The 27,196-nt window shown below is 41.1% G+C and overlaps 1 protein-coding gene across 1 annotated transcript in view; it reads left to right on the top strand.

The window, feature by feature from the left end:
- Positions 1-8,774: 8,774 nt before the first annotated feature.
- The window catches only part of LOC121873710 (fibrocystin-L-like), an 88,312-nt gene continuing 69,890 nt past the window's right edge, over positions 8,775-27,196 (top strand). The window contains exons 1-18 of the mRNA XM_042377412.1: positions 8,775-8,880; positions 9,447-9,536; positions 14,951-15,086; positions 15,646-15,730; positions 16,084-16,244; positions 16,732-16,952; positions 17,798-17,895; positions 18,880-18,976; positions 19,168-19,338; positions 19,626-19,729; positions 20,412-20,490; positions 21,140-21,354; positions 21,939-22,090; positions 22,396-22,480; positions 23,924-24,075; positions 24,711-24,877; positions 25,428-25,592; positions 26,096-26,245. Coding sequence (XP_042233346.1) covers positions 8,835-8,880; positions 9,447-9,536; positions 14,951-15,086; positions 15,646-15,730; positions 16,084-16,244; positions 16,732-16,952; positions 17,798-17,895; positions 18,880-18,976; positions 19,168-19,338; positions 19,626-19,729; positions 20,412-20,490; positions 21,140-21,354; positions 21,939-22,090; positions 22,396-22,480; positions 23,924-24,075; positions 24,711-24,877; positions 25,428-25,592; positions 26,096-26,245 — 2,374 coding nt within the window. The 5' untranslated portion in view covers positions 8,775-8,834. The remainder of the gene's footprint in view (positions 8,881-9,446; positions 9,537-14,950; positions 15,087-15,645; positions 15,731-16,083; positions 16,245-16,731; positions 16,953-17,797; positions 17,896-18,879; positions 18,977-19,167; positions 19,339-19,625; positions 19,730-20,411; positions 20,491-21,139; positions 21,355-21,938; positions 22,091-22,395; positions 22,481-23,923; positions 24,076-24,710; positions 24,878-25,427; positions 25,593-26,095; positions 26,246-27,196) is intronic.

Here is a 27,196-nt window from a genome sequence, read left to right as displayed (position 1 = left end):
GAAGTATTTAAGTGGGTGAAAGGAATCAATAAAGGAGATTTAGATGAAGTTCTTATAATATCCGAGCAGGATAGGACTCGTAGCAACGGATTTAAGTTGGATAAGTTTAGGTTTAGGAGGGAGATAGGAAGGAACTGGTTCACAAATAGGGTGGTGGACGAGTGGAACAAGCTTAGCAACTTTTAAATAAATGCTGGAACGCTGGAAAGTTTTAAAAGGAGGCTAGATAGATTCAGGGATGATAGAGAGTGGTAGTAACTCTCGACAGGAGATGCCATGCATCACAGGCCAACCGGCCTATTGCAGACTCATTTTCTTATGTTCTTATGAGCAGTATTTTTCGCCATTGTACTGTATTATATAAAGTCCAGTCACAGATCCCAGCTCACTGTTTGATTAATACCAATCTCCTGGGAGCACCTCACTGATAACCACAGAAGGATGTGAAGACAAAACTCTGGGAGTGTCTTAACTCGGGCCAAGTCTCGCATCGTACAAGTGCATATTATTATTTTCAGTATTACATCATTTATTAACCAACATCCTGAATCGATACGTGTAAGTGGAACATCCGGGGATTCTTCTGCAACAATATAACATACAGTTTAACTGGAAACACAAGCGGCAGGCCATTGTATGTTCACATGAATACGGGTTTTCAATGCTGATTGTGGAAGGTTCTGGATGTATTTAGATTTATTGTAAAATAAATGCAGTCTCCAGGTGCCGCGTAAGAGTAGGCTACTAAGTGGCTAACCTAACCTAACCTAACCTAACCTAACCTCCAAATATGTTTTAAGCTATTCCTTTTTTTTTCAATCACCACAAGAAACAAACTTCATCTATAATCCAATTCATGAATATAACCAAACAAAATAATCACAATATATTTGTCTATAATACAACATTAACTATGACCAAGTCCCAAGTTGCTGATCTGACTTTCTGCCTCATTTACACACAATTACAAGGTCTCAATTGTTTCCCTTTCACAACACATCACTCATATATCGTTTCTCACTATTGATTTCTTTTAATTTATTTATTTATAACGACGGGATAATGGGAATGAATGAAGATAATGAGGGTAATGATGGGGGGTGAAGGGGTGTGATGAGAATGAAAGGGGTGAGGGGGGGGGTCATGATAGGTTTGGTGGGTGGCGCGTCGTTATAGGGCCATTGTGGGACACACGCACCTCAGTCCTCGTTCTGCTAGCAAGGTGAGTTTTACGGTCTGTCTCTCTCTCTGACTTTATCGTGTTGTGGGTAGAAGTCCTATCGAATACGGCTTATATTATTATTATTATTTGGTGGCGTCTTCAGTGGGTAGATATTTGGTCTTATTTGTTCATAATTCTACACTATTGGTTTCTTCATTTAGTTCGTGTGTTAGTGAGTGTAACTTTGTCCATTAATGAAAGAATAGCTATGGCAAGAACACAACTTACAAAACTCAGAAGATTCCTCCAACTGGACACCAACACGCAATTGCACCTATATAAAGCACTGATCAGACCACACTTAGAATACCCTCCGATACCTCTGAACACAATCGCAAGAACTAATCAACTTAAATATCAAGCAGTACAAAATATAGCCCTCAGAAGAGCGGCAAAACACCAACCACCATACACACAAACAGTACAAGACATACACACAGAACACGGCATAGACCCACTCAACATCAGAATACACACCCAAGCAAAAGCAATATGGGAAAAAATCCAGCAAGAACAGGATCCCATACTAAACAAATTAATCGAGGAAAACAACAACACATCACACAGATGGTGGCCTAGAAGCAGGAAAAATGATAATGAAGAACCAGAGCCTCTATATACACAATAACAACAAAATAACAACAAATAAGAACCAAAAAGATGGGCACAACTCTCCAGTCACACAAGGACCTGGAGGGACCCCACAAATAAACAGAGACCTAAATAGTTAAAAAAAAAGAAAAAAAAGATGGGGATCATCCCTACAGTGCCACAAGGACCTGGAGGGACCCCCCCCCACCCTAAGATAATATGCCCCAAGGACAACTCGGAATAACTTAGCTTAGCTTGGCTGAGACCGGCCTTCCCTAACCCCATGAACCTCTAATGCAGCACAGTTACGGAAGACAAAAAAACCCGTCTCCGCAAGGTGGATAGCCCACCTGCTGTTAACCTTCTCCTTTACTTCTCACTTCTGAACTTTACCTTGTACTTTTACCCTTCTCCCACTTCCAGAGCTACTGCTCTCTTCTCTCCGTACAACCAACCAACCGCACCTCAGTCCTCGTTCTGCTAGCAAGGTGGGTTTTACGGTCTGTCTCTCTCTCTGACTTTATCGTGTTGTGGGTAGAAGTCCTATCGAATACGGCTTATATTATTATTATTATTATTATTATTATTTGGTGGCGTCTTCTGTGGGTAGATATTTGGTCTTATTTGTTCATAATTCTACACTATTGGTTTCTTCATTTAGTTCGTGTGTTAGTGAGTGTAACTTTGTCCAATTTGACGGAAGTGTTAAGATAAAGGCACCGTGTGCTTTCCTAGATACGTGATAGGAGAATTTCACCCGGTATCGCCCTGATGAGTTATTCCTGTTCTCATTCCTGTCCTAATTCCTGTTCTCATTCCTGTCCTCATTCCTATCCTAATTCCTGTCCAAATTCCTGTTCTTATTCCTGTTCTCATTTCTCGTCTATAAACAAAGCGGTAACTCCTATTCGATTCCACTATTGCAAACTTCCAGGACAACTTAGTAATGATTAATGATAATAAGAATTATTTTATAACTATATCTGTCTTTAGTGACTTAATTAACACCATATGTGGATTATGCTGGTTCGTATTTTTTTGTGAAAACTTATACAACTGGAGGCAGCTTACTGAGTACAGGTCTAATAATAACACCGTTCTTTGTGTTATAGTTTGTAGGTTGTGTTTTGGGGGAAAGGTTTGTTTGGTTGTCTGAACTGCCTCCTATGTCCTCGGGTGGTGGAGTGACGGACTGGTTTAAGGTTGGCGGTGGAGTGACGGACTGGTTTCAGGTTGGCGGTGGAGTGACGGACTGGTTTCAGGTTGGTGGTGGAGTGCGCGAAGACAGCGGTAACTCACCAAGTCTGTACGCTGAAGATGCTATGAGGGAATTCCTGCATTACTATCGCGGTAGAGTGAAGACTGGGAGGTGGCGTGTGTAACAACCTCAGGCTTAACAGACGCCACTGCTGCAGCGTGTACAGGGCAGGTGAACGAGAGCAAGAGACTTCTCCTCACTGTGAAGACCACAGTCAGGGTAGTGAACAACAACAGGCCAGATAACAACAGGACAGATAACAACAACTTTGTACTTGACGGTGACAAGATCTAGGAAGTGGAAGAGTTTGTATATCTGGGTCACTTATTAACACCGAGGCTCCAGTACACCAGAGAGCAGGAGAAGACTTGTAATGGTACGAAATGCAGTACAGAAAATGGATACCATCTAGAAATACAGAGGCGTCAGCTTAAGCTTGAAAATGCGTATACTTGAGGCTACAGCTTTCACGATTGTAGCGAAGAAGACTGACGGTAACAAGATGTGTGGGCCTGCCGCAGTATATTGTGAGTGTCGTGGGTGGTCCGAAAAATACACCAGTTTTTCGGACAAGATCGACAATAACTGTGTTGCGGAAGAAGACTCTGACACCGAGAAAGATGAGTGTTTTTGGTGACGTGATAAGAAATAATATAAACATAAACATATAGTGGAGGAAGAGGAGGTCCACTACCATCTTGGCCAGGGTGTGGAGTACTGAAGGCTACAATGTTGACAGCCGACTGAGACAGCTGACGTCAACTACTGAGAGCCAGCTGACAATAGGGGGGGGAGGTAAATTACTGTACGTTACGTCACATTTTATTATTCATTGACTGTTTAAATTTTTCAATATTCATCACATAAAGTACAACTTGATCTAATTGACCAAACCTAAGCTAGACAAGTTATGAGTTAGTCAAATATTTAGAAAAAAAATTGCTTGCCATTTCGTTATCCTGCCACAACATAAACCGGTACATGTCGTCTTTTCATAAAAACTGGTAATTTTACAGGACAGTTACAATTGCCACACGTTTTAAATTAGCACCATAACCCATGAAATATCTACTGCGATGTTAATACAGGGATGAAGCGCTAGGTAACGTGAGCGACGCCTTATGACTGCCACTGAATGTCGACACAGACGTATTAAAAAGTGGATGAAAATTATTGACAACTGGGAGAGACAAACAAGTTAAACTGGATATGGTCGTTAAAAGAACAGCTATCCAACAGTTACCTAATAAATAAGTGACTTCCGGTCTGGCCGTTTGGCAGGATACGCTAATTACCATTTTTAGTTCAAGGACGACTAAATGCATGATGGATAACCTGAAATTACCCTTCCTACTCGTCAAATATTTAAGGCATCATCAGTGGACGACGTATACAAGCAGAGGGTAAGAGGCGCTCCTCAAACTCAGTCTGTGATTGAAACAAAATATATCTTAATTTTACGCTGACATTCTCCGGTCCTCCCTTATCCTCCCTAACCCTTACTAGTCCTCCCTGATCATCCCTGACCCTTACTAGTCCTCCCTTATCCTCCTTGACCCTTACTAGTCCTCCTTGATCCTCCCTGATCCTTACTAGTCCTCCCTTATCCTCCCTGACCCTTACTAGTCCTCCCTTATCCTCCCTTATCCTCCCTGACCCTTACTAGTCCTCCCTGACCCTCACTGGTCCTCCCTAGTCCTCCCTGATCCTCCTTAACCCTCCCTAATCTAAAAATCCTTCCTAATCCTCACTAATCCTTTATAATATCTCCTTAATCCTCATTAATCCTCCTTAATCTACCCCAATAATCACTAAGCCACCATAATCTCCCTCTATATTCTCCCAAACGCTCCTTAATCCCCTTTAACCTTCCACAACGCTCCCTAATCCTTCTTAACCTGTCCTAATCCTTCTTAAGAGTCTCTAATCCTCCTCGGACATCTCCAGTGCTTCTTTTGGCCTCCACTCTCAAAGTAAGAGTGAGAGGTGAGAATGAGGGAGGTGAGAGGGAGGTGAGAGGGAGGGGGTGAGAGTGAGGGAGGTGAGAGGGAGGCGAGAGTGAGGGGGTGAGAGTGAGGGAGGTGAGAGGGAGGCAAGAGATACGGTGAAAAACGTGTAAGAGGGAAGAAGAGAGATAAGATAACAAAAGAAGGAACTACAGGATAAATAATAAAGAATAAATGAAAATATATCGATAAAGAAATAAAAGAATAACAGTAACAATAAAGATGGAAATAAAGTACTTGTAATAATTATCATTTTCTGAATTAATTTTATACATTTTTGATATTGTTTCCACACACACACACACACACACACACACCTCAACATTAGTCTCCAGCTAGGGAATTTTGAGTGCATTCTCTGCTCTCCCTCTCAAAAACTAAAGGGACTCGCAACCTCTAATTTTAAGTTAAACACACTTGAGTTAAACATGGTGTGGTAAATCGAGGTAAATATCCATATGGTGGCGGGGAAAAATATCTTATGGTCGAGTATTGTTGTTGTTGGACAAGTTAGTTCCTGAGCGATAACTGGATATAGTACACTTTAAATGGTCATAGATATATAACCACCACGCTATCCTAACCTAACCTAATCCCCAGGCTAAGTGTTTTCCTCAGGCACCACTCACCTAGGTTAGTGATCCTGGCTTGGCGTGGGAACAGTCAAGGCGGAGAGACATTATCAAAAAATTCCTGAGTGAATGAAGCCAGGCGGGTGGTGGCTGTGATGGGCAGCGCTCGAGGAAAAATGACCCGTAATATTTTATCTGGGGAGCCACGGTATCTGAGGTATGGGGAGGTTAAGGGGAGGGAGGGAGTGTGGGGGAGGGAGAGTGATGAGGCGAAGTTAAGGAGTGTGAGGTGGGGAGTGTGGGAATATCGGAGAGGGAGAGAGAGCGCCAAGCGGGGAAGGGAAATGAAAAAGCGACTGGTGATTATTAGTGTAGCCGCCGTCATTAGCAGGGGTAGGAGGAAGAATAAGAAAGAGGTGGATGAGAAGGAGGAGGAAGTGGGGGGAAAAGGGAGGATAAAGAGGAGAAGAGGGAGACGGTAGAAGGAGGAGAGCAAAGAAGAGGAGGAAGAGGAACAAAAGGAAGAGAAGGAGACGCACTTAGCAGGAACTGACTGTAAATTGGTAATGTTCTTGCATGTGTTATAATTCTGAAGAGTAACATAATCTACAGTCAAGTACAAACATCCGGTAACATGTCCCGGCTATAAGATTATCAACTATAAAGGCCGTAATATTGTCTAAGGTTAGCAACACAAATATGAAAGTAAATGACGTCATAAGCAACACAAAGCTCGGTACAACTCCATAGTGGAAGATTGTCATGAAGTAGAATAAAAGCTTTTGTTATATATGAATTATAAACAGTACGCCCTTCACCTGGTATCTCCTCCTCACCCCTTACACTTTGCCATTTCTTCCACCTTACGAACTTTTATGAAATTTATTTATATTACAATTAAACTAAAAACAAAGATGAATTTACTTACCACACCAAAGTGGACTGCCAGAGCGTAGATCGGGGCAACACCAGGCAGGGTTTGTTCAGGCTTACTTTACTTTACTTTATCCTCTTCGCCACTGATCGGTCTGTTGAAGCCTCTTGGGCGGTCGGTCACGTCTCTGTTCCGCACTGTTGGCAAATACACTACTGGGCATATACTGTCTCCAAAATGTATCTGTACCTGCGCCAGTGTTAGTCAAGTTTGGTCATGAATGAGCTCACACCTCGGTGCCGTCACAATACTCACAAGTTGTTCCAAGAATTCACAACACTCACTCCAAAAAAGTTTGCCTTGACAGTTTTGTGAAGGCTTAACACTGGTCAACAACACACACTGACTCTCTGAGTATATCATAAGCTCAGCAACAGACACAGAGAGGAAAGTTAAAGAACTCAGCCAACGTGATGTAGTTTGTTAGCTGAACCACAGATGGCGGTATAATGACGCAGCTTCGGTTTAGTAAGACGCGGGAAGGTTACAAGACTTTTGTGGCTCACTGTACTGTACATTCGATATTTAACTCAAATAATTCTTATAATAATATAAATAATTGTTCAATTACATATTCTAAGCTTCAAATTAATAGCTGATGTACATATATAAATTTATTTAGCTATTATTTATATCTGGTCATATTCGCACCTAGCTCAGGGTGAAATAGACATAATGAAATATATTCTCACAGCAGGTAAAGAGATGAGAGTTAGATAGGCGTTGTGTTGTGTAGGTGTGTGACACTCTATGACACATGTGTTGGGTTAAACTGGTGTAGTGTAGTGTTGTACTGAGTAGGTGTGACCATGACACCTGTGTTTGAGGCAGGCAGGCGAACTAGACACCCGTGGCTCCCTCTCATTCATTCACTTCTCGCTCTACCTGTACACTGTATCTTGTACTCTACACTAGTATTATGTGTTGTACACTATACACTATACGACACAACACTTTGTACAGTGACTTATTTGTAAATAACTACAGAACTGACTTAGTAGTGGTGATTGATTTACACACACACACATACACACTAGGGGGAGGTACATAGGGTGGAATTGTCTCTTCACTTTGAAGTTAGGAGGAGAGGCTCCTCTATCAGGCCAGTATGTACTATACGTTGTTAGTGGATATGTGCCATATTATCTCAGTAAAAAAAAAAATCTTGAAACATAACCCGGTCAACCAACCAACCAACCAACCAACCAAAGAAACGGGGTAACCACTGAGTACCTCCTTGTTGCATGTTGTGGTATACCAAAAGACGGAATGGGTGAGATTGTCATGAGTTGGTCAATGCGTTATGTGATGATCCAGGACAATGTTGAATTTGATTTTAGCGTTCTGTAACCTTATTGTTGTCGATGGTGAAGGGTGAAGGAGGGAAGGAATGAATGGTGGCAGTGATGGGTGAAGGAAGGAAGGAAGGAATGGTGGCAGTGTTGGGTGAAGGAAGGAAGGAAGGAATGGTGGCAGTGTTGGGTGAAAGAAGGGAAGGATTTCTCATCTGGCAACACCGATATAATAACTTCACCTATGACAGCTGCTCTAGTGGATATACATTAGACAGAACGTGACTGACAGACATAAGGACAGAAAGATCAACAGACAAACAGACATACGGACAGAAAGATCAACAGACAGACATCACCACGTCTTCCTCACAACAGCTGGGTGTGAAAATCATTATCTGGTGGAACAAATTTCTTGGTGCGCCGTCACGTGCGTTCTATTGTGCTTCCAGACAGGTGTGTTGAATCTCATTACCTTCAGCACACCTGTATACCTGCTGTTCCTGATAATAAAGGCGACACAGGTGAGCTCTTATTACTTGTTGGTGAGGCGGCTCCTTCCTGGTATTTACATTTGAACATAACCAGTTGAGATGATGAGTGAACGTGACTAGTTTAGACCCTTGGGTACAGGACCAGTTTAGACAGTGAGTAAATATAAGCGAGTGAGACGTCTCGCTTAATAGTGTGTTGTATTGTACTGAAAATAAATTCTACTGTACTGTCTTCTGTAACATGTCTTTAACTGCACTTTACTGTACTGAAATATGGTGTATTCAATTGTCATGTGCTGAAATCTACTGTATTGCATAGCCTGTAATCTGTAATATCAATTGAGTTTCTACATCAAAACTAAAGCAACTATATTTTTCTCTATTTTTATATATTATTATTTATTGTATGAGCTGTATTTTACTGTTGAGGTGTACCACATTATTCCATGCTACAGGTGTACCGGTATGAGGGCGATACCGCTGGCTGCCCTAGTGGCGGCTTTAACAGTGGGTGAGTACCACTGGCCCTTGTAGTTACTGTAGTACCTAGCAGTGCCTACCTGACAGTACCTCTCTAGCTGTACCTACCTGACAGTACCTCTCTCGCAGTACCTACCTGACAGTACCTCTCTCGCATTACCTACCTGACAGTACCTCTCTCGCAGAACCTACCTGACAGTACCTCTCTAGCAGTGCCTACCTGACAGTACCCCTCTAGCAGTACCTACCTGAAAGTACCTCTCTAGCAGTACCTAACTGACAGTACCTCTCTAGCAGTACCTACCTGAAAGTACCTCTCTAGCAGTACCTACCTGACAGTACCTCTCTAGCAGTACCTACCTGAAAGTACCTCTCTAGCAGTACCTTCAGTATAACACCAACCTAGAAATGCAATTATAGTAGTGCCATTATTGTCGAACACTTTATTAAACTACTATTACCTACCACCATTAATCACCACCATGATGAACCACTATCATCATCCACTACTATCAACCACCATCATCAACCACCATCATCAAACCACCATTACCAACCACCATTACCCTTGAGACTCTAACAGCTGCTCTGTTACAGGTTTTGGCAGGTGCGCGTATATTTACACCAAATCGTGGCCAGTGTCTGTGAGTATGGCAGGCGGCACTCTGCTCTACATAGACGGCTACGGTAAGATGATTGTTACCATTTTCTTTCTTATTTACCATTTTCACCACTAGTTAACCTACTCGTCAATGTATTCTACTGACTTTACTGAAACTCTGTGTCCTAACTGATTCTTCTGTCCATTATATCTCAGATCAACTGATTGGTGTGTTTTATATGTACTCGACTTGTGGTTAGCTTGCTCATCTCTCAAGCGAGTTGGCGAGTTGTCCGGTCTTCTCTGATTATTCCTTGACACTGGGTCATGCATATCGTTAACTTAGAGTGTGGTTGTTGCGTTAACGACAGCTTCTACACCTTAAAGAGATTCATACATGAAGGGCGGTCATTATTATAACATTACTGTTGGGGGCGACCACTGATTGGTCTCATGCATATTTGTAAACAAGTTCAGTCATCATTTTTCTGCGGCTTGTGTTGTGTTTATTACCGGGCGTCCTGCACCACACCTCGTGAGGCAACATAAGGACAAAGGAAGGCTATAGGTAGGAGAATAAATCGTGGTGAAGTTTACCTCCGAGATTATTATAAAGTATTGGCCGGTAGGGTTAAGACCGAGATAAGAAAAACAAAGAAGAATAATGAACTGAAGGTAGCAAGGGAGGCGAAGTCAAACCCCAAGGGATTTTTCCAAATATACCAAACTAAAACACGAGACAAGATTGGACCAATACAGTCAGCGAGCTAACTGATAACGACGGAGAAATGAGCAATAATCTGAACAGATATATTTTAACAGTTTTCACCACCGAAAATTTAAAAATGATACCCGAGGCACCGACTATATACAGAGATAGTGAAGAAAATAGATTAAGCGAGATAGTAGTGACTAGTAACGATGTTAGTAAACAAACAGACAAACTAAAGCCTAGCAAGTCTCCAGGTACCGACGAGATATTTGCCAGAGTATTAAAGTAATGTAAGGAAGAGCTTAGTATGCCCTCAGCAAACCTCTTTAACAAGTCATTAATAACCCGAGAAGCACAAATTGATCAATGATTCCAGCATGGTTTCACAAGTGGGCGTTCATGTCTGACAAATCTATTAACATTCGTTTCAACTGTTTTTGAATCAGTGGACAACGGGTACAATTATGATGTGTTTTATCTCGACTTTAGCGAAGTATTCGAAAGAGTCCCCACGAAAGACTTATGCGTAAAGTGGTGGGTCATGGAAATGGAGGAGATACTCTAAAGTGAATCAGGGCGTGGTTACAGGACAGGAAACAGCGAGTAAGCACTAAATCCGATTGGGGTGACGTCACTAGTGGAGTACCCCAAGGCTCAGTACTTGGACCATTATTATTTATTATATACATAAACGACATACATATAGACGTAGACAACAATGTAAGTAAATTTGCTGACGACACTAAAATAGGGCGAGTAATTAAATATGACAAAGACTCCGCAAAACTACAGGAAGATAAAAAAAAATCGCATTGTCTGAAAAATGGCAGATCACATTTAATGTGGTAAATGTAAAGTACTTAGTCTCAGAGATGTAAACAGAGAAACCAGATATCAGATTAACAACGATGTTATAGAGAAATCCGAATGTGAGAAAGATTTAGGAGTAATGATAAGTAGGAATCTTAAACCAAGACAACAATGTGTATTTGCTCGAAACAAGGCTTACAAAGTAGTTGGGTTCATACAAAGGAGTGTTAGTTACAAGACAAGCGCTTGTGAGACCTCGCTTGGATTCTATAGTTCAGTTCTGGTCACCGTACTACAGAATAGATATCGAATCCCTAGAAAGCACACAGAGGAGAATGACAAGACTACTCCCGGGCATTAGGAACCTTGAGTACAGAGACAGGTTAATGCATCTGAATTTGCACTCTCTCGAAAGACGTAGAGTGAGGGGCGATATGATAGAAGTGTATAAATGGAATTCAGGGCTAAACAAAGGTGACATAACAAAGGTTCTTAAATTATCCAACCAGGAACGAATTCTTAGCACTGTTTTTAAATTCGACAAATTTAGATTTAGGCGCGAGATCGGAAAAATTAGTTTGGAAATAGAGTAGTGGACGAGTGGAACAAGTTATCAAACATCATCAATAACTCGAATACCCTGGATAGCCTTTACTGATAACTCAAACTGTAAAGATGACGTCATCACTGGGCAGGAATACTCTTTACTTGATAGAAAACTTTACGCAGGATGTCCGCTTTAACATAACTAAATATTACACCTGAAATAAAAAAAAAACAATCATGATACTAAACAGATAGTAGGATTAGAATTGACCTTTGTTATTCAAATGTTTATTCACTGAGCGCCATCTGTCAACAAAAACTTTTATGAAAACAAAAGACTAAAGGCCTGTCTGTCCACACTACAGGCTTTGCGAACATTACACTAATAGTATAAAAAAATAAATATACTGCACCTAAATGATCATAAATGTTGATACACCAAGTTAAAGATGGACAAGGAAGGCTCCAAGGGGTTGCATCACAGCCGTTCACCACATTATGTCGTGGCTGCAGCAGACACCAGGCAACGTCCTTCTGTTGACTGTATTGGTGACCATTTGTACATTATTTATAGCATGGTAGCATAAATACGTCATCTGTGTCCGTAATGGCTTCGGTTGACTGTCTCACACGCATGAAGTATCAGGGTGATGTCCGCTCTTGTATGATTTCCCTCGAGGTCGATGTTGACTGCCTTGATTGATCGGTGAAGCCACATCCTCACACGGCTGATGTACGACCGCCTCCTCTCCTGCCTTCCTAAAGACATAAGAGAAGATTACCAAGATATTTTGTTATTATCAACTAACACATTATGAGATTTCAGACATATGCGTGTGAGGTATTGTACAGGTGAACATTATCCCTTCGTTGTTACCTGCTGAGACTCTGTGTATTAAGCCTTGTTGAGTGTGAACATGAACCACCACAGGAATCCTTCTTATGTATTTTCCACAAAGTCTCGTCGCAGACTGCATGGGTAAATGCTCATACTCGCTAAGTGTCAGGTATCACTACGTGAGTGAGTGAGTGACATGTCTTCTGATTAATATCCTGAACTTCCGTTGGTAAATCGAGTTTAGGACCAGAACCAAACTTAACCTAACAAAACATTCCAGAGTGAAGCAAACGTCTCTTTGTTTTGCTGACCGGTCCGTGTTTGCCCAACATGTTGGGAGGAAAAGTGCCCAGTGTGCCGCCGCCTTTAGTGTGATCATATGTAAGGGATGTATCGTGTCCTGTAAGATGGTTCACACGATGTGAGGGCATTATTACCTCCAGAAATTCAATAACATTAATAACGAGTAGTGATCAAGTAACTATAGTGAACATAATACATGGAGGAACATGTAACAACACTATGCAACGATGAAGTAAAGATATTTTATTGATGAGTACAGGGAATATTAATGAATGTATTCAGGAACTTCATAAAATAAACAGGTCGTCACCCTTCATACTTTTCCATGTTCAGAAGTCCATCTATTTTCATTTTATGATTTTGAAGTAAATGTATCCATGTTTAAGAATAGAGACAGCACTGAAAACTATTACTGTACTGTACGTTATTTCTGGGTTTTTGTATGACTGTTATACCCGTGTTGACTGGTGTTGCGTTTCTTTCTCAGTTTTTAATTTAGCCCAATAGATGGCGTCCTCTTAATATAGATTTAAAGGGTAATTACCTTATTTGTTTCTATATATGCAGAACTGATTTCGGTATTTACTAATACTTATTCAGATTTATTTCATGTTTAATATAGATATTTACTCAACAAAATAAAACACGTATTTAGTTAGTGTATTTACTCTCCTCCCGGTGTGCCTTCCTGACCTCACACTATGACAACAAGTAGACCACAAGCTGCCGCCTCACCTCTACCTTACTCAAGTTACAGCTTAACCTCCTGTCATAACCTCACCCTCAAACATCACTTACTAATAACCTTACACTCAAGCAGTACTCACTCACCCTCATCTCTAGCTTGGTAATATCCTCAAGTCCCACATTCTCTTAAGACAAGTTACTAAGTGTTATGTAAGATTTATTTATTTAGGTTTGGACCGGAGTTCTACTTTGTGTTTCATTTTTTATTTTAGGTGTTGCGATTATTGTGTAATATATTATATGTATTGTGTAATGTGTGTGTTGAGTATTATACCCTAATAGTTTCACGTCTGAGTATGTGGAGTCTCGGAAAAACTGACTCTCAGCCTATCCACGAACCCTGAGACGCATGAATCTGTGAATCCGAGACATCACACGACCCAGTGCACCATCTATGGCCTTAACAATGTGTGGTGTCTCGGATTCACAGGTTCATGAGTCTCAGGTTGGTGGCTTGACAGTATAGGTTTGTTCCGTGGCTGTTCTTCCCTATACGACTCAGTAGTGACAGGCTGCGAGGCTGTGTAGTCCGGGGTGCTGCTCATGGCTACTTCACCATAATAATCGTACAGTTGTGAGGTGTGAAGTGTCAGACATATATCGTTTGTGACTTCAGGTAATGTTTACGTGGGGTAGAGTGTTCAATGTAAGTTTTAATATGAGGATTATGAGCTTTTCCTGCTTCAAGGTTTAATCATCGTCCGCCATTATTCATTCTTCCAGTCATTCTAGGAACAGTTTATTGATCAATTTATTTTAAATTACGAGTATTTTTTTATTGTGAAAAACCTTAGTTTTAACATTTTGGCGTTGTGGCAATTTTTGGATATTTTTTTGGATGTTACTTCAAGCGTAAACTCTTAAATATTTGTTTACCCTTTAACCCATTTGCTAAGTATCGCTGGAACGTATATATGAAATAATAATAATAATAATGATAATAATAATTAATGCGGTGTTATAGCATCATTGATAAATTCACTCTGTCTCACCGAAACCTATTTCACTTATGTTTCAATGGCTTTAAATCGCATTCGACTCCTCTACGATTCTCTGCTCGATGCTTATTATTCCTGGAACCTTGACACATTAGGCGCCAAATTACCCCAAGTTCACGAGACACTCATTTGACTCCTGAACAAGTTAAATTATTGCGTTAAATAATACAAAAAAAATTATTTTAACGTTTTCATATACAAGATCGATATAAAACACATTAGTTTACGTATAGTGTTATATTATTATTTTGATGAATGTTAACTATATTATGATACGGTTATGCTATATTATGATGATGATGATAGGGTAATATGTTGGGTTATATGTTAATTATACCATTGTTTCGTTACATTACACGGTGTTAACTCCTTGTACACGATGACTTAACATTTAGAGTACGTGGACTTATTTAATACGAGGACTTAACACTTAGTAAGTTTTTAAGTCTCGTGATCAAGAGGTTAAATGACGGACTCAATGGACTAAACACATCGTATTTAACAGGTTAAATTATCATACTCAAGGGGTTAACTCTCCCGTAACAGGCTTCAGTAAGGACCAGTTTAACCAGTTTGACCCAACACTTGGCAATAAAGTCGTCTTGGTGAACGAGGTTGACACCATTCCTTGTGACGTTATTACCCATCTCACCAGTACGTCCAGGATTGTCTGCAATACAAGGTCAGTGAAGTGTGTGTGAGTGTGTGTGAGAGAGAGAGAGAGAGAGAGAGAGAGAGAGAGAGAGTGTGTGGAGGGATTACTAAGAGACAATTACCATAAGACTGAAAATACACACAATTCTACTAAATACCATAAATAAATTACACAGGGAATGAATTTAACAAAAAGTTTCGGTACAAAAAAAAAAAGTGGAGAAAACGTGGGGTGAACGTACAAGTTAATTAGTGTGTGTGATAGTCTATTCAATGGTTGGTAGGGGCTGGTCTTAACCCTGCTGCAGTTGTGGTGTCGAACAGCAGCAAATGGACCAGGAACTGTTCAGAGATTATAACGTAGGACCTCACTTGGAAAGGTCACGAACCTTGGCTGTGTCTGAATGTGTATTGACTCTTCGATAAGACCCATGTACTCACCAATGGGGGGACACCACAATAGCCAAATGACAAGTGGGTGTGGGTAGGTGGGTAGGGGTGGGTGTAGATGGGTGTATATTATTATTATTATTGGTATTATTATCACTGTACTTGTATTACATCTGCCACAACTCTCGTCACCACAGACCACGAACCAACATGAAGGCTCCAGAGGTGTATACAATCAAGGCGTTTGTTGATGGAGACGAGGTGGAGGGATACAAAGTAAAGGCGAGTTACAGACAGACAGACAGACAGACAGACAGACTGGATGTTGAATATAGTGTCATTTAGGCGAAATACCTGTCATATATAAATAAACTAATGAAACTTTTATCATACAGCGACGGTGTTTTTATTTGAAGCTTTTCATATACTGAGGTCTTATGTGAAACTTTATTTACACGGTTCTATTTTGTTAAACTGTACTTTTATATCTATTATCATTATACAACAATTTTGATTGGGATATTTTTGCATGAAACTTTAACTTATTGATATTTTTGCCGAATCTCTATCAAACATATAAACATTACGAGACTTTTTCCACGAGACTTTTTCCACGAGACTTTGGTGGTTTACAGTACGTGGCTAGTTTTGGTCCGAGTGTGAGGGGAGTGATGCCAGTATGGGACGTGGTCGGGCAGATGGTGCAGGTGACAGGATGGTTCTTCACCAACAGTTACCAGCTGATCAACACCTCAGATCCTCTGAATTCAGTAACATCCAGTGTCATCCTTTCCAAGTGAGTTCTTTATCTCTCTCTCTCTCTCTCTCTCTCTCTCTCTCTCTTATATTTTTCTCTTTCATCCAAAAAACAATTAAATTTTCTTTGTAAAAAAATTACCTAAATCCCTCCCACTCATCATGACCAGAAATCCCTCCCACTCATCATGACCTAGCCCTCCCACTCATCATGACCTATAGCCCCTCCCACTCATCATGACCAGAAATCCTCCCACTCATCATGACCTATAGCCCCTCCCACTCATCATGACCTATAGCCCCTCCCACTCATCATGACCAGAAATCCCTCCCACTCATCATGATCTATAGCCCCTCCCACTCATCATGACCTATAGCCCCTTCCACTCATGACCTGAAATACTTCCCACTCATCATGACCTAGAGCGCCTCCCACTCATCATGACCTATAGCCCCTCCCACTCATCATGACCTGAAATATTTCCCACTCGCCATGAGCTGAAGCACTTACTATCTCCACTGACAAGGGTGTACATGGGAGGGCAAGAATGTGAAATGCACAACACAACCACTGACGAACTCTACGGACCATTTTCAAGATACTCCCTCGTATGTAAGGTCCTTAGCACGTACGCCGGGCCTATGAACACCTCCCTGTACGTGACCACCCGAGGGAACTCAGTCAACGCAATTTGGAGCTTGTATGTGGATGCCCAAGACCGTCTTTATCAATATCACACCTTCCCCGGTGAGTCACTGTGTCTTTGGTGAGTCACTGTTGTCCTTGGTGAGTCACTGTAACTGTCCTTGTTGAGTCACCATAACTACCTCCGGTGAGTCACCTTAATGAGTCACTCTTGGTTGGCTACCTGCTGTACTATAGACTGGCCTACAGTAGGTATACCTCTCGTCGTTAAGGCTACTTCCCCTCGCTATGGTCAAACAGTTCACATAATGTTTATTGGGGCTCATATACATCTTCTTTGGGGGTTTAATTTCACAGTGCATTATTTTTTATATATAATTATTGTGTTAAATCATCAACATTGTGTTTTTATTTTATATTTGTGTATATTTTGATAATGTTTAGATTATCATTTATAGTGTAGAGGTACTGTGAGGGAAGGAAGTATCATCCAGGGGTTTTGAACTGTTAAGCCATTCGACACACAGTGGAACCGTGTACATTTTAATATTAATCTTACTCTCTCGAAGGACGGACACACACACACACACACACGTACACGTCAGGTTTTTCACTATTAATTATTGCTCCATTGCTCTACATTTTAAGTTACCATATTCCTAATCTGGTGCGTTGTTTAATTCCTTAGTACATTATACAGGTAATAATTGTATTCTTCAGTATGACCGGTAAGAGGGTAGCAGCCACAGTATCCATTACACTGATAACCCAATATTATATATACAGTATATTAATTTCTTTTCCTTTATCGCAATTAAAGTTAAAAAGTTTATACTGAGTTTAAATTAATAAGGATAATTGAACACGAGGACCAATTTTGCCTAACTCAGTGTAACTTAAGGAACTTTTAGTTATTCATTATAAGACAGACCATCTTCTCTTCTCAGTTGTGAGCAGTGTGTCTCCACGCACCAGCTCCTCAGGGGGCGGCGCCCTTCTTACCATCAAGGGTGTTGGTTTTGACGCTCATCCCGGCGCCACAGTGGTAAGTATCTTGGTGACAGTGAGTGTGTTAAGTGTCACCTTCCTCACAGTGGTCTTGCGTCGCCTTCCTCATAGCACAGGAGTAGGGGGTGGTGTCAGGCACCGTCATGTCCTCGTAGTGTGATCAGTACACAAACCCCCGTTCGTGCCTTAGGTCCCTCACCGTTCTGGTAACTCTTGTAGAGGTGTTAATCTCCTCCACAGTAACTAAGTCGCCTTCTCTCCTGAGGTTACATGATAAACGTATATAAGGGTTTATATATCCATCACACACACCTCTAGTATTACCACATACACGTATAGTTATGTATAAGTTGGTACATCATATGGATATACATGACAGTGCGCCTTTTATAAGTAGCCTCGTTAGGTCTTCTTCTGGTGAGGTAAGGTTATCCTGCACTGGTCGGTAGTAGAGTTAAGGATACATGGTGTGTCCTGTGTACGTACGTCCGTGTTATCGTCCGTGCATCTGTACGTCCTAGTGTTATGGTTAGCATAGCCCGAACAAACAACAGTTAATTTGACCAGATTTAACATGTTGATATAGCACAACAAGTTCCCAGTCGAGTTCAGTGACCAGTATTTGTGTCAATGGCATTAAGATCTCTTGGCTAACAAAAGAGTGCAGTGGCTGAGTGGATACATTGCTCGCCTCCCGTTCAGGATGCTCCCTCTTCACACAACTCTGAACGGGAAAGTGATGATGGTCGATTACAGTTCCAGTCAAATTGTCTATGTTTACCGAAAAAACTCAAGTCTTCAGCGACCTCTGTTTCCACTACCCATAAGGTGTTGCTAGGACTACGGGATAGTATTTCACCGTAAGAAACAAATATTTTTAGAACAGTTGAAATGGCTGAAAAAAAGTGTAATTTCTGGTCATAATTTCTTCCCCTCTCCTGTATTCCCTCAGCTGGTTAATTGTTACTTGTAATTGTCTAAAATGTAAACTTCCTCTCCTGAGTTATATTATTCTTTCCAGGTGCGTGTAGGTGGTGCCAGCTGCCAGGTGAAGGAGATTAATAACACCAGGATCACCTGCCTGGCACCTCCCCAGTCCCAGACTACCCCTGCCTCAGGTGAGTCAAGGATTAGGTGAATCATAGATCAGGTGAATCATGGATCAAGCGAGTCATGGATCAGATGAGTCATAGATCAGATGAGTCATGACTCAGATGAGTTATGGTCTCAAGTATATTATATTCATAAAAGTACCTGTACCTACCTACCTACCTATCACTGTGTACCTATATCTGTGGGTGTCCAACAGGTGAGAGAGGACTGCTGCTGGAGACATGGGAAGGTCTCTTCTTCAATGACCTGACGACAGAGGTAGCCCAGAATCTCCTCACTCCTGAACACCAAAACTACTCAGCAGTCGTCCAGAACTCCACCAACTTCAGGTTCAACATAACTAAGCCTTCCTCCGTCCGGATCTCAGGTACACTAAATGATTATTATCGTCTTTAGGTGATAGCCCAGGTCCTAATCTCACCTGTGTTAAGTCCCGTCACCATCACTCTATAAGGTTGCAGCTCTCTTACATTTTATAAACAGGTAAATAATTAGTACCTGTGTTTTATTACCTCTTATTAAGTAATTGAAGAGTGAAGTTAAGAAATTATAGAATAAGTAAATATTTAAAAGCCAGGTTATCTCAGGTATTTTATCTCCCGTTTTCTGTTCACGTATTATTATCCATAATGACTGATGGAAGCTTCTCCTCAGGTCACCTCCAGGTTGCCCACGACGGAGATTACTCACTGTCCCACCCTCTTTATTCGCGTACATCCTGGCTATATATTGCTAGTGATGGCAACGTCGATAATAAGGTAATGTGGGAGTATTTATATATGTGTGTGTGTGTTTGTCATCGAAAATTAAAGCCCAAATTGTAAAGGGATTTATATTTCATGAAGCAATTAACTTACAAATCGCACATTTTCTGGTTGTGACTTAGAGAGAGAGAGACTAGACTTGTTTTACTGCTATATGAGGTAATGAACAGGTAAAGTAGGTTGAAGTTCCCTGTGGGGCCTCTCCTAGCAGCGTCTCTCTCTCTCTCCCCGATAGCTCTACCAAACAACATTAAACGTTTTGTTCATACTCTTACATTATTAGACACTTGATGACGTTATTACACGGTTGTATCTGCATTACGGTGTACTGTAATTAATCACGAATTAACTGATACCTGAGCTGTGCTGTGATCATATGATCAGTTCTCTTGATAATTGCACCTAATAACAGTTAGTATTGTTATTGTTATTATAGTATTGACAGGTAAAGATAATTAATGACGTAATGTAATGATAAAATGTATAACTATTAACTGTTAATGGAATTCCTATATAGTGACTGTGTTCTGATTACATGTTGTGATACACACACACACACATATAAAATCTATACAGTTCAAAGGCTATATATATATATATATATATATATATATATTGAATGAGAGAGAGAGAGAGAGAGCGAGCGTGGTAGTGACAGCGTTGCTCCTCTCCACAGACTCTAGCGCAATCTAGGATGCACTTCAGCCTTCAGAGGGACACCCCAGCCTACGTGGAGATTCTTTACAGTGGATCAGGTAAGTCTATCTCACACAACTTTCTAACACAGATAGACAGACATGTATAATGAGAGAGGTGGTAAATAGGCATAGACGACTGACGTTACTGAATTATGAACTAGACAAATGGACCTTTACTCAATAATTTGGAGGGAGGTTTGACTAATTGCCATACACGGATCAATATTTGACACACACACACACACACACACACACACACACACACACACACACACACACCAAGAACTACTCAGAGACGCGCGCTCGAAAGTTCAAAGATTTAATATCCATATACCTCCAGGTCGGTGTCCGTGTGACGTGATGAACGGTTTAATACTAGGTGTGGGATACAGAGGGCGGGTAAAGGTTATGTACTGATGTGTCTTCGAGCACCACACCCCCCACACACACTTGCCTCTGGCCACTCAGTGAATCCTTTATGGCAACTTGCATATTGCTATATATATCATACGAACAAGTTTTTTATTTGGCTTATATTACATAAATCCAGTTTTTCACTCCCGTAATTATTAAACGAGTATTGTAATATGTTGCTTTAAGTCTCTCCACACATTAACACATGTCATGAAATACTCCTGAAAGACGCTACATTGTTGTGTCGTTAAAGAATAAGTTGTGATGGTAAGGTTCTACACGTCGCCCACAGATACAAACTTCGTCCTCCAAATGGAAGACTACAACGCCAAGTTCAGCGCTTCACAATCTGCCGCTGCCAAGAATGAGCGACAGTTTGTCCAGCTCTTCCTTGGGGTCAGGCACGAGGTCCAGCGCTTACAGGTCACTGGAGACGTGTCCTCGATGTCCTTTTACCTGAATGGGTTTACCTCTGGCCCCGTCACTAATGTTTCCGACGCCATTCAGGTACGGTATAACTGTGTCTCTGTCTTAAGATTAGATAAACAGTCTCAGCGTTACTGATAACTTTGATCTATGTTGTGAAAAAGGTGAAGGTGGGTTCCATAGGCCTGAAGGACTGTCAGGGCCAGTAAGGATACAGCAGTGAATTACTAAACCTTTTGTATACAATGAGGTAGTGTGAGTGGCACTAAACTAGACTGTCTTTACGATTCATATTTATATTAAATCTTAACATTATCAATGGTATTGTGAGCTAATACTGTCATGATCTTTCTACGTCTTGTTAATGTTGTACACGAAATGTTTTAATTAGTTTTGTATTGATTTTAACTTTTATTTTCATTCCTTCCTTTCCTGGTTGATAGACGCGTCTTATACAGTGGGGTACATCTTGTGTCAACAATGATTATAATAACAACATCAGCAGCAGTCATAATAATAATAAATGATGATGATGATGATGATAACAGTAATAATGATGATAAGAACAACACTCCCGACATTCATTCAACACATTACTCAATACCACAGGTGTTGAGTAATGAGACCTCTGGCATACACTCAGGTAACTCTTGGTATCTACGCAGGTCCGCTCGGCCCTCATGTCCTTGGTGGAGCAGCAGTGTCAGATTGAGGGAGACGACATTAAGTTCTCCGAAGCGACGGGTTTCGAACCAGGGGATCAATTTAGTGGTCACCGTGGCATCCTCAAGGAAGATTTGGAACCCTATTGTGGCAGGTAAGTAGCGAGGCATCCCTCTCTGATCCCTCTCTTGTAGGGCTGAACCCCCACTCTTATTTGTGCTTGTGAAAGGTAAGGCAAGTAGACACATGTACCAGCACTGTTTTTTCTCCAGTGTATCTCTCTCTTTCTCTCACTTTCTTACCCTTTCTCTCTCACTGTTTCTCTTTCTCTCACTCTCTTTGTCTTTCTTTCCCTTACTCTATTTACCTCTAGCATAAGGTACAGGTGTTGGTCACTGTAATTACCAGGTATTTCCCTAATAAATACGTTCAACTAAATTCATGAGAATATTTCCACAGGTTTTCATCCCAATTCGTCAACTACAACTTCATGTACTACCAGAGCCATTACAGCAAGATGGTCGATCCGTATACGTATGGTTATGTGAGTATCGCCTCTCTTATCCTCCATCTTGTGTCCTGAATCACATTGTCTTGACCTATACTGTAAGAGTGCTGTATGGTGGCAAATCTGTCCAAAATTTGCTTAATAATACAAATAGAACTTATGAATATTAATCAGTATTTAAACCGTTTACAATCGGCATCATGGTATATATATATTAACTCTATTATGATATGTCTGTTGTGTTTGTGACTTGGTGGGAACTGTAAAATATTCACCAGCAACTTCCGTCCGTCCGTCCGTCCGTCCGTCTGTCTGTCTGTCACTTTAAAAGATTCATGCAATGTCTGTAATGCTGCCTGGTAGAGTAACCTTGATTTTTGATGTATTTGTTTTTGAGTGTGTATTTTTTGACAGACGGTGCAGGTATACAAAAAATATACATAGGCAGTGCAGGTATACAAACAAGGAAAAACAACAATAGCTAACTCGACCGAGAACACAAGGAAGCCAACACACACACACACACACACAGGCGGTAACTCTATGAAAGTTTACGTTTCACCAGATCTCACACCAGCTCCTGCCTGTTGATCAGTTCAGTTGTCTTGTCTCTCTTTCATTCTCTGCTCTCCAAAGTCCATAGTCATAAATCAATCTCTAAGCTCCTTTCACTTACTGGTAGGGTTAAATTAATAAATCAGAGTAAGTATCGTTTAAAAGTCTAGACAATTATCAGTGAAAATATCATAATTATTGATTGTCTGTCTGTCTGTCTGTCTGTCTGTCTGTGTCTGTCTGTCTGTCTGTCTGTCTCTCTGTTAGTGTGCTGTAGTCCTCCATTATCTCACGGTCCACACGGAATGTTTACAACTGCTCGTGTGAGTTGACAACAGGTGGCGGTAAACATTGGTTAATTTACACACACGTTCGAGGTAGTAGGAAGTGTCAATTATACCATCGAGTTATTTGTAAATGTGTCTGTTTACAGTCTAACGATCAAAGGCTTCAATTTAGCGGTCTTCAGAGCTTCAGATACGTGCTTGAGGAACCTCCCAGTTAACAATTATTCTTGGTTGAGATCGTTTGTAAGTTTACCCAAGAGAGAATTATTGACCAAAGAACAAATGAGCATTACTGACGACGATTTACGATCCCTTTCCAAGTTACTAAATTAAGTTGAAAAAGGTTATCCCATTATCGTAGTTTTGGTTGAGTGGTTAAAGTGAGTTATATACCAAGATCACGAGAGCTCTTCCTTCTGTTTCGGGGAGATCAATATTTTTATTATGTTGTTTAACCTATTGAGTACGATGGGTTAAATCCCTGAATACCATGCCATCGTACTCAGAGGTTCAGAGGTAAAATAATTTTCATCCTCACATCTGCCGGGGACTGATCTTTCTCCTAATTATCCAAGTTTACACAATTGACACAGGTGTATTTGCTTAGACAGGTGTGATCAATATTCTCGTTTTACAGATGTGCTTCGCGATCCGTGGTAAGGTGGAGAACAAGATGGAGGTGTGGTTGTATGGGCCAAGAATAATGGAAACAAAACGATCTGTGAACAGTATAAGTTATTCTACGAGAAGGACATTCATACAACACAACTTTACCAGTACTGAGAAGAGGTATAATATTTTCTGTCTGTCTGTCTGTCTATCTGTCTTGTTTTCTTGCCTTTCTATGTCCTTTTGTTTCTGTCTATCTAGTGTTTCTCGTCTCTCTCTCTCTCTCTCTCTCTCTCTCTTGTATTTCGTCTCGTGTGTCTCTCCAGTTTATCTTGCATCTCACTGTTTCTCTTCTGTCTCTCCTATCTCTCTATATACAGCGGAGATGTAGAGGGAGGTGTAGAGAGGAGGACGAGGAGGTGGAGGGTGTGGAGGACGAGGTGGGGGTGTGGGGAGGACGGGGGGGTGAGGACAGGAGGTGGAGGGTGTGGGGAGGACGAGGAGGTGGGGGTGTGGAGGTGTAGAGGACGAGGAGGTGGGGGTGTAGAGGGGAGGACGAGGAGGTGGGGGGTGTAGAGGGGAGGAGGTGGGGGGTGTAGAGAGGAGGACGAGGAGGTGGAGGGTGTAGAGGGGAGGAGGAAACAATTTAGTTTAACACACACACACAAGTCAAGCATTAGTAGTTATTAATTATCTTCAGTGTATGAATATAACAATTACATATATAATTGTTAAGGTAAATTCCCTTCCTATAATTCAAGAGAGAGAGCGAGAGAGAGAGACCTAACTTAACCTAACCTATCCATCCGTAACAGCTGGTCGTATCAATGCCTGAAGTTGCTCGACCAACAAGAGGGAGATGACAGTTACTTGTACAACCCGACGCCCATGAGAGTGAAGGCTGTGTACCCACCTCGTCCCGTAGACAAAAACGCCCCCATCTACTTCGATGAGGTGGCCTTCGTTGATCAGAGTATTACAGGTGAGTTATAATGCTTCGTCATGTATTACAGGTGAGTTATAATGCTTCGTCATGTATTACAGGTGAGTTATAATGCTTCGTCATGTATTTCTGGTGAGTTATAATGCTTCGTCACGTACTCCAATACGTGTCAAAGATAAGATAGTCAGATGTGTTTCAACTTAGTTCTCAAACTTGAAAACTTCCGTCAGTATTGCGGAGATGAGGACCACACCGTGATTCGCTGGTGTATCTGTACAACGTAATCACATATGACTGACTGCTTGTGTCATTGATGTAGGTTTTCTATGGTGCCTGTAGGTGCCTAGTAGAGGTACCTAAAGGTCATATATGGTAATAATACCTGTCTATGAACGTGAAAGAAAAAAACATTTGTTGTAGAATGACAAAATTAAATAAATATTTTTCTTTTACTCATAGTAGGAAAAAGAAAGTTGTCATTCTTTAAACTGTCGAGGGTGTTTGTCTGTACACGTATTCATAAAGGAAAATATGAAGGAATGCCACAACATATATTACCCTAAAATATTGTATTGTTTCCTTTCACCAGTGACACAGGGGCGGCCGTCAGCCCTCAAGAGTCATGGTATCCTCGTGTCTAACGTGACGGTGACACCTGTTCAGAGAGCCAACAACACCCTGGTCTACGATATTGCGTTTCCCACTGTTAACTGCGTCGGGGATTTCCCTCTTCTAGGTGTTGTGACAGAAGATAGTAAGTTAATTAGTGCAGTTTCTTACTTATTCCTATTATTAACTTCCGGGTCATGAAGCAGGTGTGTACAGTAGGTTCTCTCCTATTATTAACGTCACTAAGACTGCTAAATGGTTAATGTGAATTATTGTAGGAGGTATATCTCGTCTCCCCTCCTTGACAACCAGAGCGATAGCTGCTTTTGGCTATTGTTCCGGTAACCCGAAAAATATACATGGCTAAATAATGCATCTCTGTTCTGAGGCAAGTTAAGGACGATAACTGTTCTTGGTAAAACAGCAAACATTTGTATCTTAAGGTAAAGTAAAGACACTGTTGTTGTTTTAAGGTAAAGTAAAGACACTGTTGTTGTTTTAAGGTAAAGTAAAGACACTGTTGTTGTTTTAAGGTAAAGTAAAGACACTGTTGTTGTTTTAAGGTAAAGTAAAGACACTCTTGCCATCTTACGGTAAAAACACTTACTCAACAAAGATTGTAAGACAGAACCCGTTATCTTATGGCAGTGAACCTTGGCTGGAAGAGTGAACTAGCCAGTGCCAACAATTACACCTTTACCCTGGATGGTGGCAATGTGATCGTCGGCAGGCAGCGGGAGGCATCACATGTAGTGAGTGGCAGCTGGGCCCTGGATATTGAGAACATTGCTATTAAAGGTCAGTGTACAGGTATTTTACATGTCAAGTGTTAGTGAGGGAAGGTCATTATGATGTCGTTCGCTTACACACACACACGCCAGGTTGTAGTTTACTCGTGGTGATTTGTTTGTTGACTCTGTTAAGTTATTTTACTCACTCTAATTTTTCTCAGGGGATCTTTTAAGAGAGAAGACTAACAATGGCTGAACAGAATCGTATGTATTAAGGCCTCATAATATCATTAGTTATCTTTATGTATTTTATTACACCATATTTGGAGGTCTAAAAATTCTTGAGATTTGGGTACAAACTAAAGGTTGTGGGCAAGGTCTAAAACAAGTCATTTTTTTTTTCATGAGCTGGTTGGGGTGACATGAATGTGTGGTTATCCTATTCGGTGGTTCCTTGTACTTCAGGAGTCTCTCAGGTGATCAGGAAGAACTTCACCTTCTACCTCACTGGCTGCAGTTGACGGTGGCACGAGTGTTGGTTGGGCAACCTGTATAACTGTCCAAAAGGGCAGTGTTCCAGGTCTGGCCAGTAGTGTTGCTGGCCTCTAAGAGTCGTTCAGACATTTCTCAAACATTGACTTGAGCTGAGAATTATACTCGGAGCTGCCGCAAGAGGATGAGTACCACAAAGAGTTAATCTGTGTACTAGAAATTTTCTTGAGCATCTGTGTTGTTTCTAATTCCAAGTCGCGTTGTCTTGTGTCAGTGTCTAAGAGGCGTCTCGGCTGTCTCTTCTCTGTTTTGTCTAGGTAACAAGGCGACGGAGAGTGATGCCAGCAACGACAGGAGGGATTCTGTCGCCCTTTAGTCTGAGAAAAGAAAATGAAAGAGACAGACACTTCAAGGAGGACTAAGTAATATACCCGCGAGGTAGACCAAGAGAGGTGACCATCACTAACGCCGAGAACTATACAATACCTTTTTTTTCACTGCTGAGGTTAACAAAGTGGTGATGATA

The sequence above is a fragment of the Homarus americanus genome, unplaced genomic scaffold (genome assembly GCF_018991925.1).
Source record: "Homarus americanus isolate GMGI-L3 unplaced genomic scaffold, GMGI_Hamer_2.0 scaffold43895, whole genome shotgun sequence".
Lineage (NCBI taxonomy): Eukaryota > Metazoa > Arthropoda > Malacostraca > Decapoda > Nephropidae > Homarus > Homarus americanus.
Note: the sequence above shows the minus strand (reverse complement) of the source record. Positions and strands in the feature narration are given on the sequence as shown.